Source organism: Tauraco erythrolophus, chromosome 6, assembly GCF_009769465.1.
Source record: "Tauraco erythrolophus isolate bTauEry1 chromosome 6, bTauEry1.pri, whole genome shotgun sequence".
Lineage (NCBI taxonomy): Eukaryota > Metazoa > Chordata > Aves > Musophagiformes > Musophagidae > Tauraco > Tauraco erythrolophus.
Genome location: NC_141470.1, coordinates 12,601,350 through 12,616,633, shown reverse-complemented (window position 1 = coordinate 12,616,633; position 15,284 = coordinate 12,601,350). Strand labels below are relative to the sequence as shown.

The following is a 15,284-nucleotide window of genomic DNA, read 5'->3' as shown; positions in this document are numbered from 1 at the left end:
TGTGGGATGGGAACGTGGACATCCCTGTAGCAAAACTGGTGAAAGTGAGCACAAGTATGTCAGTTTTAACTGCATCCAGATCTTGCCAAGTCAAATGTGAAGCCTTAGTTTTGCTGTGTTAAATCTCCTTGTTCATTGTGTAAGAGAAGAAGGGGAAAAAGATATCCCAGACATCACAGCAATCCTTTGAAGTCTCTCAGAACCATCAAGTAGTTCCTATTTGTGTTGCACAGACTCACAACCTCAAAAAATTCAACCAGAAACATTTCCATTTGAATAATGTTTACATTCAAAAGCTCTTTTACCCTCTGAATGACTATTGCTGTATCACTGATTGTCAATGTCTTGCTCTTGTCATCAAGAATTGTGAGAAATGGTAAAACAGACCAGTTCACTAGAAAAGGGTTAAATCCGCAATAGTTTTTGGACAGATAAAGATTGATAATTGCCTTGCAAACAAATGCAAGTTTGTGGAGATGTCAGAAGAAAACGTTCTAGAAGTCTGATACAAAAGTCTCAGAAATTGTGATTAGGAAGAAGGAATGGGAGACCGATCCATCATTCTGCTTTTTTGTGCCTACTGGCTCTTAAAGGACCTTCCAGAGGAGACTACTGTAATACTTGGATATTCTGTGTTGACTAAAGTCACTCTCCATGTGTCACATTGCTTCCTTTGCTCTGAAGTGTTTCAAAATTGCCAGCTGCCTTAGTTTAAACAGAAACAAAATGTGATCTTGCCCGGAAGTGCCAAAAGCTGCACTTTTATGGTAGCTCTTAAGCCAATAGATGTGTAAGACTGCTCGGAAGCATGAATAGAGTAGTACAGTATTTCTGAAGTACAGTATCAGGTAAGCATCTTGAGATGCTTTCGTGGGAGTTCCCTTTTCTGATAACATTTATAGTTTTCATTTGTTGCTATACATGGAGGTGGTTTGTAATCTTTTTAAAAATACAGTTTTATTTAGTGCTTGTGCAGCTGAGGAGTGAAGTTTGCGTGCCATAGCTGGACTCTGAACAACTCTTTGATATGAAATAGATTTCCATCTATAGATGCGTCTTTACTTTTGCTTTGCTTAATTTGTCTGAATTTTGTGTATTTTGATCCTACCAGAGAATTTCCACATCTGTTGTGGCTTGTGGTAGTGTCATGTTGTATAAGTTTTTTAAAAGCTATTTACTTGTTTGACTATGCCACTTCAAACATACTTCAGAATGAACCATGCGATGTTAACCTGCTTTTTCTTCTGGTATTACACAGGTTTTTGTGATAGAAGCTTGGAAAATGACCTGATGCTACCCAACAGGACAGTTTTAAGCAAAAGCAATGCTCTATCGGCTTTCATAGACAGCTGGCAAGTGCCAGACACGTTAAAGTATGTTGGAGAAGACAGGCATCAGGAAACTAATTGCTCGGTCATGGACTGCTCAGAGTGCTTAAGGATGGTGTTGAACCAGACCTTCAGCAGCTGTCATCCTTATGTATGTTAACTATTTCAGCAGCTTACATTTTGAGAGAGATGCAGTTCTGATATAGTTTTGTATACTTAATAATTTCGTTAATGTGACACTACATGTAGCCACATCTGTTGAATGAGATATATACTTTTTTGTCTCTACAGTTGCAAGGTAAAAGTAATTGAGGAGTGTGGCAGCTAGATAATAGGAGAGTTGCAATCAGCAACTAACGTTTTCAGAATTCATAATACATCTCTGTTAGTTCTGACAATACCATCTAATTTATAAATCAATCCCAACTAATTCAGTTGTATCAATATGATGTAGAGCAACGTAAAATAAAATAGTTTTAGGATTTACTTAATCCTTAAATGTTCAGTAATTTAACAAGTTCCAAATTGCAATAGGTAGTCTGAGAGCCTGTGTTTTTAAAGGCTATAGAGACAGGGAGTTCCAGCTCAGAGAGATGAGACAGCAGAACAGACCATTTAAAGCAAACCTGAAGTAAATAACAGACTCACAGTGTGCAAATAAAGTATTTATTTGTGCTCATATGAGTACATTTACTATTTCACCTTTAGTATGTTGTTGAGTTTGATGAAGAGGAGACCAAAAATATAGAGGTAATGAAGAACAAGGAACAATGAATAATTATGCCTTCTATTGGAAAAACTGTATTAGCTCGTGCCTTGGCACTTAGAAGAGATGAAACTGAGGAATATAGGGATGTCTTCTATTTTTCAACATTCAGGAAGTCTTACTTTTAAATATTAGTAGAGTCTCTCTGTACACCAACGAAGGCTGGTAGCCTCTTGCCTACTGTGAGCCAAGAACTTTTGGCTTCATTGTTTGTAGCCGATACTTAAAAAGGCCAATCTGTTTCCTACCTAGCAGGGTCTTTATAAAAGTGCAGTATTTTTTTTTTCTCTATTAGGTTCCACCTGAGCAATTCTGTAATATATGGGTTCAAGACACTGAGTACATTCGAAATCCATGCATTTCACTGGCTGCCTATGTGGCAATGTGCAACAAATTTAATATTTGTATAGAATGGAGGAGCTCTGATTACTGCCGTAAGTATTTGCATGTACGTGTTCACAGAGACAAAATTTGCCTAATACAAGTGCTACTGTAAATTGAAAATACTAATACTGCTTTGAGTCCTCACATACTTTGTAAGTCATTATTGAGATAAAACATTATTGAGATAATGAATTTAGCATTTTTAATGATACAGTTCAAAGCAGTGAGCAAAAGGGATCGGGACCATTATAGCCATTTCACAGATGGAAAAGGTAAGCTGAAGCACCTTGCTCAGAAGTCTGCTTCTGGCTTACAACGTTCTTAACTCTAGAAGTCAGATCTTCTCATTTGCAATGTAGTGTTCATTTCTCTTAGCCACTTTCCACTGATAAAACCAAAACACAACAAAACTGGTTGTGAAAAGGAGGAAACCACAGAAAGTTCTGTGGTACCTTGAATTGGCAATGTCTGCTTGATGCTGCTCCAGAAAGCTATGTCTTTGGAGAAGGAATTAGAGAAATGAAACACCTTTGAGATTAGATGGAAAGTAAGGAGTAAAACCTGAGAGCTAGAGTATCCTGGCAGAAGACATCTTCCATAGCAACATACTAAAATGTAAGGCCAAATGGGATCTGTAGTTGTCAGTGGAGTAAACAGAAAATTTGGATTACAGCCTCTCTTTATGCTGTCAATGATCACCTATGGAAAGCCTTATGCAATAAAATAAGGAGGTGTGTCGTTTCAGTGCTTGAAAAGTGACTTAGTCATGAAGCATGATCATCAAAAATAAGAGAGCTCACTGTACATAGAAATATTAAGTGATGTCTTTTTTCAAAGTGATTTAAGGTGGGCACATATGTACAGGCTTCATGCAGGCATTTTGTAATACCCTGCAAATAATAGTCACAGAATCATAGAATTGTTCGGTTTGGAAGAGACATTGAAGATCATTGAGTCCAACAATAAACCTAACACTGCCAAGTCTACCCCTAAATCATGTCCCTAAGCACCACATCTACGTGTCTTTTAAACACCTCCGGCGATGGTGACTCAGCCACTTCCCTGGGCAGTCTGTTCTCATGCTTGACGACCCTTTCAGTGAAGAAATTTTTCCTAATATCCAATCTAACATCCCCTGGTGCAATTTGAGGCCATTTCCTCTTGTCCTTTTACTTGTTACTGGGGAGAAGAGACTTTCAGGTAGTTGTAGAAAGCAATAAGGTCTCCCCCAGCCTCCTTTTCTCCAGATTAAACAACCTCATTTTCCTCAGCCCTTCCTCATAAGACTCATTCTCCAGACCCTTCACCAGCTTTGTTGCCTTTCTTTGGATGCACTCCAGCACTTCAATGTCTGTCTTGTAGTGAGGGGCCCAAAACAGAACACCAGTGCCAAGCACAAAGGGATGATCACGACCCTAGTCCTGCTGGCCACACTACTTCTGACACAAGCCAGGATGTTAAATGCCTTCTTTGCCACCTGGGCACACTGCTGGCTCATGGAGTCAAAAGCTTAAAAACAGTCAATTTGTTGTGTTTTTTTTTTTTAATCTTCAGTTTGTATGGCTTTCACTAGCAAATAACTCTTTTTAAAAGAGACGTTACAAAATATATCTGTAAATATAGTTATGTGTTCCATTCATGGTCTAGGGGCACATCACGCTCTCATTTTGATACCGCAGTGACCTCTGGTGGTGTGTGCCTAGCAAGGAAGAACAATGAAGTCACCTGCATTTTGTGGTCACTAAGTGTTGATATGCTGTAGATGGATTTTTAAAAGCCTGAGTTCCTCTATTTACAGAGCTCTAATAAATATTTCATGTGAGGCGTTATGGCCGTTTTTAATAGTGAGGAACTGAATAAAAATCAAACTTCTCTCCCAATTAATCTTTAAAATCTAAAATGGAACCTTGTTTATTTTTGAGCAGACAGTCCCTTTGTGAACTGGACTTTGTCTCATTACCATAATTCCAAATGGTGTTGCTGTATGATTTAGGTATCACTACATGATGAGGATCATATATTTTGGTCGTTCACCAAACCACACTATTGGCATTTGTAGTCATTCTCCATTTGCCATATTTATGCAGCTTTGATCACTGTTTTGAACCAATGAAAGACCATGATAAGTTTTCAACAGCAAAAGTTGAATCAAAATGAGATGCTTTTTTGGTCTATTCCTGTATGCACCAATGACATGCCAATGAATTTACATTAGTAGCATAAAAAATGTTATATTTAACTGTGTTCTTTGACGTAAAAAACACACATACAAAAGGGAGTAATTAATGTGGATATCTGTTAAATATAGTATTGAATTCATCCCATTCTTCATTATTCCACTTAAAACAATGCTGAATTCGCCTTTACATGTATTTATAATTGACAGAGCTTTGCCCTTTGGTAATCACTGCATTTTCTTTAGCCACTGCAAAGTATTCAGGATGATTCAGAACACTGTATTCTTCATCTATGTAGTATTTGCAAATGTTTTTGAAGTTCAAATTACTTTGTGTCTACACTGTTGCGTAGTTTGATATCTCTACTGCCAAAACGCAAACTGAACCCTGATGAAAGAAAGAAGAAGAAGAAAAGTAAAAGTACTCACAACTTCCTTTTGTTTGAATTCATCACATAGAAGATAACTGGTCTGTGTTGGTGTTTTATGTTGGTAGATCCTACTGAATTGGCAAGCACAGGAGGTTGACAAGAAGACAGTAATATCTTCTCTTAGGTACTGTCTCATGTGATTACAACTTCAGAATGAGTGATTTGTTCATTTCCGTTTCATTTTTTCACCCTAGCCTTCACCTGCTCTGAAAACTTCTCCTACCAGGCTTGTATAGCTGCCTGTGAGGTTCCAGATAGTTGTCAGAACAGCGAGGTTGCTTCTCCGGATTCAGACTCCTGCTTGGTGTTGACAGAAGGCTGTGTCTGTGCTGGAGGGACCATCCTTCACCGAGCTCACACTGCTGTCTGCATTCCTGAAGAAAAATGTGGTATGTTTGGAAGTGATTTTCTTCTTTACTGTCTGCAAGTTGGTGGTCAGTAATAAGTGAGGTTCTGGCCTGATGCTGTATGGGTTCTGCATATATGTCATTCAGTTGAGGACTCTAGGTATTCAGTAAACGTACAGGTGAGCAAACAGGGAATGTCCTTGCGACATACAAGTTTGTTCACCTTCTCTCAGCTGAAAGATGCTCTTCAAAGTGGAAGTTTTTGCTTATGTTTATATGTTCTAGTATTCTAAGTGTATTAGTCTTGGCCTCCTTTTCACCTAGCCCTTCGCCAAGGAGTCCAACCTGCTGATACTAAATAGCATTCAAAAGACATGCAGCAACAGTTAATTACACATTTCTGAATAATACATGTATATGTCCTATGTTCTTTCTGCCCACATTGATATTTATTTTCACTACAATTCTGCCTGAGCACGCCAAATTGTGGACCAATACTTAACAACACAAACCTGAAAGATGCAGTTTATTATAAATCAAATTACATAAAGCACTGCAAATTAATAATGGTTTTGCCATGTGTGAAATACAAAAGTAACTTCTTTTCAAATTGCTGCTTTAAAAACAAAGGATTGAATTGAGATTTTAAGTGACAAGCTTTGCAGGGGAGACACAAAACAGAGTAGAGGTCCTGATCGTCTGAAGGTTATTGAGTGTCTTGTGTTCCCGTATAAACTCAGACTGTCTCCTCTTTTATGTTTTTTTGTGTGGTGATAGGGATAGGTAGTGCCTTTAAAACTGAGATTTTTATACTTCATAGTCCCACACCCACTGTGGAAGAAAATGATGGACAAAACTTGAAGTAAAAAGGAATTACTTCTGTTTTATGTTGTCCCGGTCTAGCTTGTACAGACAGCTCAGGAGCACCTCATGCGGTAGGTGAGATCTGGAAAACTTCTTTGAGCGGATGCTGTATGCAAAAATGTGTTGACAGTGAGACCATTATTCCAGTGGAGTACAACTGTTCAGATATCCACAATTTAGACTGTCAGCGTTTTGCAGAAGTGGCCTTGCTTGTTCCTGGTGATCAGACATGTTGTCCTCAGAAGATCTGTAGTAAGTATTCCTTAATGGTTATGAATACTGTCCACTGGAATATGCAGCTATCCTTTCTCTGTGGTTTGTTTTCCTGTTACACAGCCTACTTTTGAAATGAATGGGAATTACTTCAGCTTGAATTTACAGATTATGTAGGAAACTGTAGAAACTTGTTACTATTTGGCTCAATATCCAGTAGGTTTTGGAGGAGAGTAGAGGTGAGGGGACAGGAGTTATAAGGACTGAAATATCTCTATGTTTATTTGGAAATGAATTGTATTTCTTTCAGCTGGGCAGGCTACTGATTTATTTTTAATGTCCAAATGCAAATAAATGATATAACTAATTACTAGAAGAAAAGATCAGATGATTGTTTATCTAATTTACAAAGTGAGCAGTAAAAAAAGGATATAAAAGCTTTTTTTTAATCCTTATTTAGCTTAGAAAGTCGATATTCAAAAAGAAATTGCAAGCATTTTTCATGTTTTGACCGCCTGGGATGATGTTGCAGTGAGCTTTCCACAGGAAATTTTTTTTTATTTTTTAATTCTCACAGGACTCAGCTCTAGCTTAACTTTGCTTCCATGGAGTGTTGCAAATGCTGGACACTCCTGAATATTGCCTCAGGGTTTTTTGCTAGTTTGTTGTGGTTTTCAAATGCATGTTGTTATTTGGAGATTTGGAGTATCTAAACTGCAAATACTGCTTGCCACTACTGTATGCGAATTATACATGCGTAAGATGGTTTAGAAGATTTTTTTTAATTTCCCTTTATCTAACAGTTTGTAATCAGAGCCTCTGTGAACCCCTAATCCCCGAGTGTAATGGCTTGGAAAAGCTGATCACTTACTACAATGAAGAATCCTGTTGTCCCAACTACGTTTGTGGTAAGTTTCTTTTGAAAAGGTAAAAAAGTTTACCGTGTAAAAAAAAGTAGTAGTGTAGACATCATTGTTAGTATGGCCATTTACAAAATTCTCTTTCATCTAAAAGCTCAGGGTTGGTCTGTGCCTCTATTTGAGCAGATATAACGATGAAGGAGTCTTGTGTTTAACAATCAGGAGAGATTGTCTGCTCTCTTGCGGTAAATGGTAAAAGTTTTTCTAATGTGTCTTGTACTACTGCTCTGTTCTGCACTGCCGTTTCTTAGGGGTAAGAAAGGAGGAATTCTGTACCTCATATAAAGAGGTACCTCTGTTGTACTTTTTTCAGAATGTGATCCAGCAAAATGTGAACCAATGGAGCAGATGCCAAGCTGTCGAGATGATCAAACACTAATTGCTGCTCGAGTGGAGAGCACCTGCTGCATTTCCTATATATGTGGTACAGTATCCTGGCTGGTTGAGACTATAAGTGTTCTTGCATAGGCAAATACATATGTCTGCTATTATCTTGCCAGTTAAGGCTCCTTGTGCTTTCTTTAGCTCTTCCAACATAGTAAGGCTTGAAAGTATTTAAAAAAAAAAAAAAGGATATTAAGTTTACACAATGTAAGAAATGGTAGCAAAGTTCAAGAGTCACAAAACAGCTTTGTGCAACTGAGTCGTATTCTTTGGTCATGTAGAGGAGTAGCGGTGGAGTCCATGGTTGAGGGAGTTGGGGGCTTTTGAGAGACTGTCTATGTACAGTGCATGGACTAGCTACATGAATATTTTATCTGAAAGAAGACTGAATTTGTATATGCTGTTTTATCAGCTATGGTCCATCTTAGTCAATGATAAATATCACATATGAGAATATTATGGAAATTTGTTCAGTTCTTTTGAGGTTTAGCCTTTAATGACTTAATTCAATAATGAAATTGCACTTTTGGCATTGGTATAGGAGTTCCGATGTTACCCTACAGTTGTCTTGTGTATGATGATAATGTGGTAATGAGGTCCTATTGCGTTTACTGTTGCAGTAGATACCTGTGAACCAAAGGCCAAGTCATCTTGACTACCTCTTCCAAGTGCAAAAATTTGAGTGTTAATAGAAAACTTGAATTACACTTCTGTTATTTACAGTAATCAGGGGGTCACTTTGATGATGTAATAGTGATGTGCTGCGTTTGGCTCTTCTCACTGTCCACACAGCATCCTTCTGTCTCTCTTTTGAGATAATGAGTCTTTGCACTGTGCATATCGAAAAGTGCCTATTGTGGTTTTCATATGTGTTTGTAGGAGGATAACACTGGGATCACAGGAGATACCCTTTACTGTGGACCAAAGATCCTATAATTCAGGCAGAGGAGCATTCCTGAAAACAAGAAGGTGACTTGATAGGAAAGAAAATCTAGCAAAATTTTTCATAACAGAAAGGAAGAGAAAATCCTGTTTGTTGTGATCTGACTCACAAACAATTTATTAATTCTTTATAGCAGGGGACAAAGAAAAGGCAAGCCACACTGAAAATTAGGCTCTTGTATAGGAACTATAAGGAATGAATGCAGAGTATCTCTGTTCTCTTTCACATGTGTCTGTGACAAACCTATGGACATGTGTTTTCTAGGCAGTAGTAATATTTCTTCCTATGCCTTAGATTTAAATAATTGTTTTCTCCAGCATGTGGGGCTTGCTCTGATCAAATACCTAAATGTCAAGAAGGAGAAGTTCTTGTTGTGGATGGCAACACTACAGAGAGGTGTTGCCCTGCATACCAGTGTGGTAAGTTTGACTTGATTTTGATATTTTAAGTAGTAGAGAACATGTCAGATTTTGTATTGTGGATGTTCAGTGCCAAAAATGGTGGATTAGATATGCAGCTCCACTTGTGCACGTATGCAAGCTATCATCTGTAGTCCGCAACAATTAATCTTCGCTTTTAAAACTTGATGTGCTTAAAGCATTATCTGCATATCTGTATCATGGAGACTAACAAGTAATTTCAGACCCCAAATTCTGCAGACTGGAAATTTTTTTGAAATGTTTGCCTAGAGTAATTGTACTCCGCACTACTATTGCCTAATGGCTAATGATTAAATTTCAATTGTTAGTCTTTTCAAGTAAGATGTTTTCTAAAGGTATTTATTATGAATAATTCATTTACCATCTCTTGATTCATATTTCCATTTATCAAAATACGACAACCTTGTGTTTATTGGACTTTCTTTTCCTTAATTTTAGTTTGTGAAATACATCGTTGTCCTGAATTCAAATGTGTGCTAGGCATGTCTTTGGTGGAGCTATGGAGCCCAGAGAAGTGCTGCCCATTTCGGACCTGTGGTAAGACGACTGATTTTCATTTTAATTGCCTTCGACAATAAAACACTGACAAAAGCTTTGGCCTCTTGGGTTTAAGTCTGGTTTAAATGGCTATACCATTGTGATCTGCTCATGAACAAATGATATAGAAAAGTCATTTTATGGCACAGAACTTCTTAATCTGCCTGTTTTGTTATTACTTGCTTCACAAAGGTGATAGCATACTGTAGAATTTGCCTGTCCAAACTGGGTGGCTTATCATCTTGAAAATTTTGTAAGAGTTGATAAATTATTTATGGCTTTAAAAAAAACCAACTGTTTGGTTCACAGGTCAGGAATTTTCTGGTTTGCAAAGACGGCGATATATCATGCAGCTCTTCTTGGTGCCTTAAACACAATTCTCCATTGCTTTATATTGATTGTAATGATTGTCATCACTGCAAGGAGGCTAGAGGCTAGAATGATCATGTTTTTTTCAATGTATTCAGGTGGGCTGCAGTTGATACTATGCTGTGAATTGTTGTAATAAGTAACGGTGGTCATGGAAGCTGGTATTAGTTTTCAGGATGGAACACAAATCATACATAGCTCTGGACTGCCCGGATGGGTATGTTTCAAAAACCAGCAGAACTTCTTCAGTGATGACTTGTAAATCTGGAATTTCTATTTTCTCTGATGCTCTGTTTTAAGCAAATTGCATAGAACTTTCTAAACTATTGTTTCTGTAATCGTATTTTGTTTTAGAATGTGCATGTGAAACGATCCCCACACCTCAGTGCAAACTGGTATGAAATTCGTCTTTTTTGTCAGTATTCTTTTATTAATTTATTAATAAATCTATTTATCAGTGTCTTACTGTTAGTTTTATCTGTGAAATGCGAGATGCCATATTATTCTCTCTTCTTTAAATTGCTTTGCAAGAAGATGTATATATTTTTAAGAAGCCAGTTAAGTTTAAACATCTTGCACAATAAAATGGCTGTATAGCATTGATATTTCTAGAGTTTTTTATGACCATATTCTGTCCTGAAGTATTTATAGAGTGGAACTGCTTTCATGCACCCAAGGATAAAACTTTTTTTTTTTTAAATTGTCAGAACTAAATGCTTTAAAGCAACAGTGTTTTGTTAATATTATTTGTTATAGTGAGTATGTTAACATATCATGCACTTAGGCCACTGACTAAGCAGAACTTTTAAACTGTATTTCATTGTGACAACTTATTACAAGAATGCTTATTAGCATTGCTGGGTTAGCTTCTCGGTCAGTACTGTGTATGCTTTGGTTTTGCTTGTCCTTATTTTATCCAGAAAATAACATTGCCATGGCAATAACTTACAAAAATTATAATTTGGAGTCCTAGAAAAGAATTGGAAATAGTACTCATTTTTTATAGAGGAACTTCAAAACGCTTTGTAAGTGAGGTTGTTGTTAGTATTTTCATTTTATAGATGAAGAAACTTGGGCATAAGGAATCAGGACTTGCAGAAGACTAGGAGAAAAATCTTAAGATGCATACGTATAAACAGTAAAGGCAAAATTAAAAATACATCTGTGCTGTAGTAATACTATTTATATCCAGTAAGTTATTCGATGAAAGAATACACTCCACGCTGCATGGAGATTTCTCTACAAAGAAAATAGCATTTTGTTCCTGGCCTACCTTCTGTACTGAAACCAACAACCATTCCTATTTTTAAGGTGTAAAAAAATTCCTATTTGGTTATCATTACTAAATTAAATGTCCTTGTGAGTGATGAAAGTGGATACAAAAAAGGTTTCTAGGGGCAAGAGATACTGCTACTCGAATCCTGAAGGAAAGGTATTTAAAAGGAAAAGATCATGCAGATAAGAAGACACTGTTATTTCACTTCTCTTTTTTTCTGCTTTTATACACTTAGGGGCAGAAACTTCAGATAGATGAACAGTTTCAGAACAGTACAGAAAATGTCTGTAACTGTGTTAAGTACAAATGTGGTAAGTCAGAAAAGAATTTAATTCAAAGAAATACCCTTTCAAGTTCTAAAGTAAATTAGGAATTATAAATCACATGTTCACTTTGAACATGGTAATGAGGAGAAAAGAATTGACGGATGTAATTCACAAATAGTGTAAGAAATGACAAGAATACAGGACCCCTCACTAAGTATTTGGTTGATTATGGCCTGTCCTTGTATTCTATTAGTTTCTGCAGCAGGAAGTCTGTGCAGAGAAATGCCAGACAATTTTGGGACAGTTGTCTCATGTTGACTGAGCAGCCTGCATATTGCTGAGCTGGAGCACCAGCAAGAAACTAAAATGCACAGTCAATGTCCACGTAAAGAAAAGTCCTGCTAACCCATTATGGGATTGCTCAGGAGCTGGTGTCCTCATGTGCCTTACAAGATGAAGACTAGCATTCAGCATCCTGTGAATTCATCTTAGAGCATGCCCAATAGCATCTGTGAAAACTCAGGAAAAAATAATTCCTTTGGGGCACCCAGTTGGTCAATAGAGTTGGGATTGTCCTTGCCTAGATTTCTACATCAAAGATGTATACTTCTGAGCTAATTATCCTCTGTGCCCTCAGTAATCAGTGGGCAGAAATAGACATTTCTCAGGTATGTTTCTTACCCTAAAGTGGACTTATAAATCAAATCAGTGAAGAAGCCTGCATGGTCAATTTTGGTGGCGCATCTAATAGAATATTTCATGCATGGTTATATTTGAAATAATTTAGCAATTGTACTGAAGCATTAGATTACGATTAACAGTTTATATTTGAAAATCCGACCCATAATTCCTAAAAAAGTAGAGTAGCTTTTTCCATTCCTGTTTTACTGCTTGAAACATTTTTTAACAGTATTTTGATACAAAGCTGATTGTCTTGAGCATGCTGTTTTTTGTGTTTTCCTGTAGTGAGAGACAAAGTTTGCGTGAGTAATGAGAGAGGTGTGCTGCTTCCTGGACAGACAATTGTGGAACACAGTGCAGACGGCATTTGCCTTATTTCTTATTGTACAAATGTCATCGATCCCTCCACTAAATACTACCGGATAAACACATCTTCAATAGACTGTGCTATCAAGTGCAAAGCTGTAAGAAATTCATAATTTTAGACATGGGTATTGTAACTGGTGGTCTTAATTATGTTTCATTGGGTTTTTTGAGTAGATCACAGTCATAGGAACAAGATGGAAAGAGTAACTATGAGATCTTCCTCTAATGATGTGCTACGGCACTTCTGATAGAAGTTTGTAAAAGTCTCACTCCCTTCATTGTTCTTTCCTCTGTGTAAAAATTGTATAGACTAATGTATATAGCGTACTGCCACCTTGCATCCCTGTATAACTGCAGCTGGATTGTGCGCAAAGTGGTACAAATTCCTAGCAGACATGAGCTCAATAAGAATTGGGAAGAGAATAATTATATGTAGAAGAATAATTCTAAATGTGGTGAAAACAGCTTTATAAAATAAGCAAATGATACCTTGTCTTTTTACAAAGTGTAATACATTACCATGGGAATATTATATAAAGATTAGTTTTTCTAATTATGTACTTATTTGATGTCTAATGTGTAAAAAGGCAAAATTTCAGCAGTTCTTAAGTAAGCTGTCAGACTTGCACTTGAAAATGGTAGAAAGACCAGTTCATTCTCTCGAAGTTGGAACTAATCAGTTACTTCAATTAAGATCAAAGGTATTTTATAAAAGCTTCAGGAATGTACAGTGTGTACAAATGTAAGCTATGCGATTTTGAAAGTTTTTTTAAAAACTGTCCCTAAAATCAGATATCTGAAAAAAATCTGCCCATTACAGTAGTGAAATGTCAGGCTGGTATCATACAAGGAATAATCTATTTGATTTTGGCAGAACCAAGTCTACCAACCTCCAAAAGATTTAACGACTTGCTGTGGTAGCTGTAAGAACTTGTCTTGTCTCCACACTTTCAGCAATGGCACAGTTTCCAATTTTAAGGTAAGTTTATACATGTCTTACTCCCTCAAAATATTTAGAAGTAAACAAAATAATTAGTGAGATACTGTACAGACATCGCCATATAAAATATGCAAAGAAGAGCTTTATTTGTCCAAATGCTAGGGATACTTTTGCATGTACGCAACATATAATTTACTGAAGAGTCAATTATATAGCTGTCTACAAAGATTAAAGGACTTTGATATATCAGAGAATTATCATCAACTTGACTATTTTAGAACCTGCTTAACATTACATATTTAGTGGACTTTTAAGTTCTGTACTTAAATAGAACTTTAATGTGCACCTAAATTATATTTTGCTATAAGTATTACTTCTGATTCAGACAAGATCACATTCAATGTGTGCTTTTACTGAGTTGCTGAGTAAAGATTCTGTTTTACAATTTCTAACAGCCTGGTTCTGTTTGGATTTCAAACTGCATCAGATACGAATGCACTAACACAGCAATAGGACCAGTTCTGGTTTCCTCTTCAGTTGGCTGCCCACCCTTTAACGAAACTGAATGTGTGAAGGTCAGTGTTCAATACATTGTTTGCGTCCCAGCTATAATTTACATTTGCATGAGAAGAGTAACACTGGCAAAAGACTATTTTACCTCAAGAAGGAAGAAATTATAAATTCTTGAAATGCTTGAATATCGAGAAAATCTTTTCTACAGTGAAACATAAGTTTTTGTGGACTAGTTTTGCAGCAGAAGCAAAAGCTCTGTTTGAATTTGCAAAATTAGATTAGACTAACTGCTGGGAAATGTATGCAGGGAGCAATATCATAGCTCTCTGTAATTCTACATTTACATGTGTACCACTTAACAAATAGTGGTACTGTCGTGGTTTTAGGCTGATCCAGCAACTAAAACTCACACAGTCTCTCCTTCTCCAGTAAAGTAGAGAGGAGAGGAAAAAAAAAAACCAAAGGGACTGAGAGTTGAGACAAGAACAGAGGGAGCACCCACCAACCATGGTCCTGGGCAAAACAGGCAGAGCTTTTCTCAAAGCAAAACAGTTTATTAATGATTACTTAGAAGGACAAAGGGAAACAAAAACCGATTACTTGAGAGGACAGAAAGAAACAAAACCAGATCTTAAAACCGACACCTTCCCCCCCCCTTCCTTTTCCTCCCGGCTCTACCTCCTCCCCCCAGCAGCGCAGGGGGCAGGGACTGGGGGAGTGCAGGTCAGTTCATTCCGTGCTGTTACTGCTGCTTCTTTCTTAAAGGAGAAGGAGTCCTTACAGCCTTTTCCCCTGCTCCAATGGATCCCCTATCCACGAGGAAAAATCCACAAACTTCTCCAACGTGAGTCCAGCCCACTGGAAACAATCCTTCCCCACAGATTGCTCTAGTGTGGGCTTTACCACAGTCTCGGGTACTTAGGGAGCTGTAGCCACTCGCTCCGGCGTGGGTCGTCATGCAGACTCCAGATGTCTCTCTGCCGTGTCGTGCACCCCAACACGACCATCCTCAGGCTCAGGCATCTTCTCCCCACGGGCTGCGAGTGGGTCTCTGCTCCACCGAGGCCGTCCTGGTTGCAGGGGGGCCGCCTGCTATCTCACCATCAGCCGCAGGGGAAACTCGGCTCCGGCACACCTCCT

At 37.6% G+C, this 15,284-nt stretch overlaps 1 protein-coding gene across 2 annotated transcripts in view; it reads left to right on the top strand.

Moving 5' to 3' along the window:
- The window catches only part of OTOG (otogelin), an 84,652-nt gene that overhangs the window by 60,241 nt on the left and 9,127 nt on the right, over window positions 1-15,284 (top strand). For both annotated transcript variants that reach the window (XM_086612939.1, XM_086612940.1), the window contains exons 24-36: window positions 1,259-1,479; window positions 2,390-2,528; window positions 5,280-5,474; window positions 6,336-6,548; window positions 7,313-7,417; window positions 7,743-7,853; window positions 9,074-9,175; window positions 9,635-9,733; window positions 10,457-10,497; window positions 11,614-11,689; window positions 12,611-12,789; window positions 13,566-13,670; window positions 14,087-14,206. In XM_086612939.1, coding sequence (XP_086469065.1) covers window positions 1,259-1,479; window positions 2,390-2,528; window positions 5,280-5,474; window positions 6,336-6,548; window positions 7,313-7,417; window positions 7,743-7,853; window positions 9,074-9,175; window positions 9,635-9,733; window positions 10,457-10,497; window positions 11,614-11,689; window positions 12,611-12,789; window positions 13,566-13,670; window positions 14,087-14,206 — 1,706 coding nt within the window. The remainder of the gene's footprint in view (window positions 1-1,258; window positions 1,480-2,389; window positions 2,529-5,279; window positions 5,475-6,335; window positions 6,549-7,312; window positions 7,418-7,742; window positions 7,854-9,073; window positions 9,176-9,634; window positions 9,734-10,456; window positions 10,498-11,613; window positions 11,690-12,610; window positions 12,790-13,565; window positions 13,671-14,086; window positions 14,207-15,284) is intronic.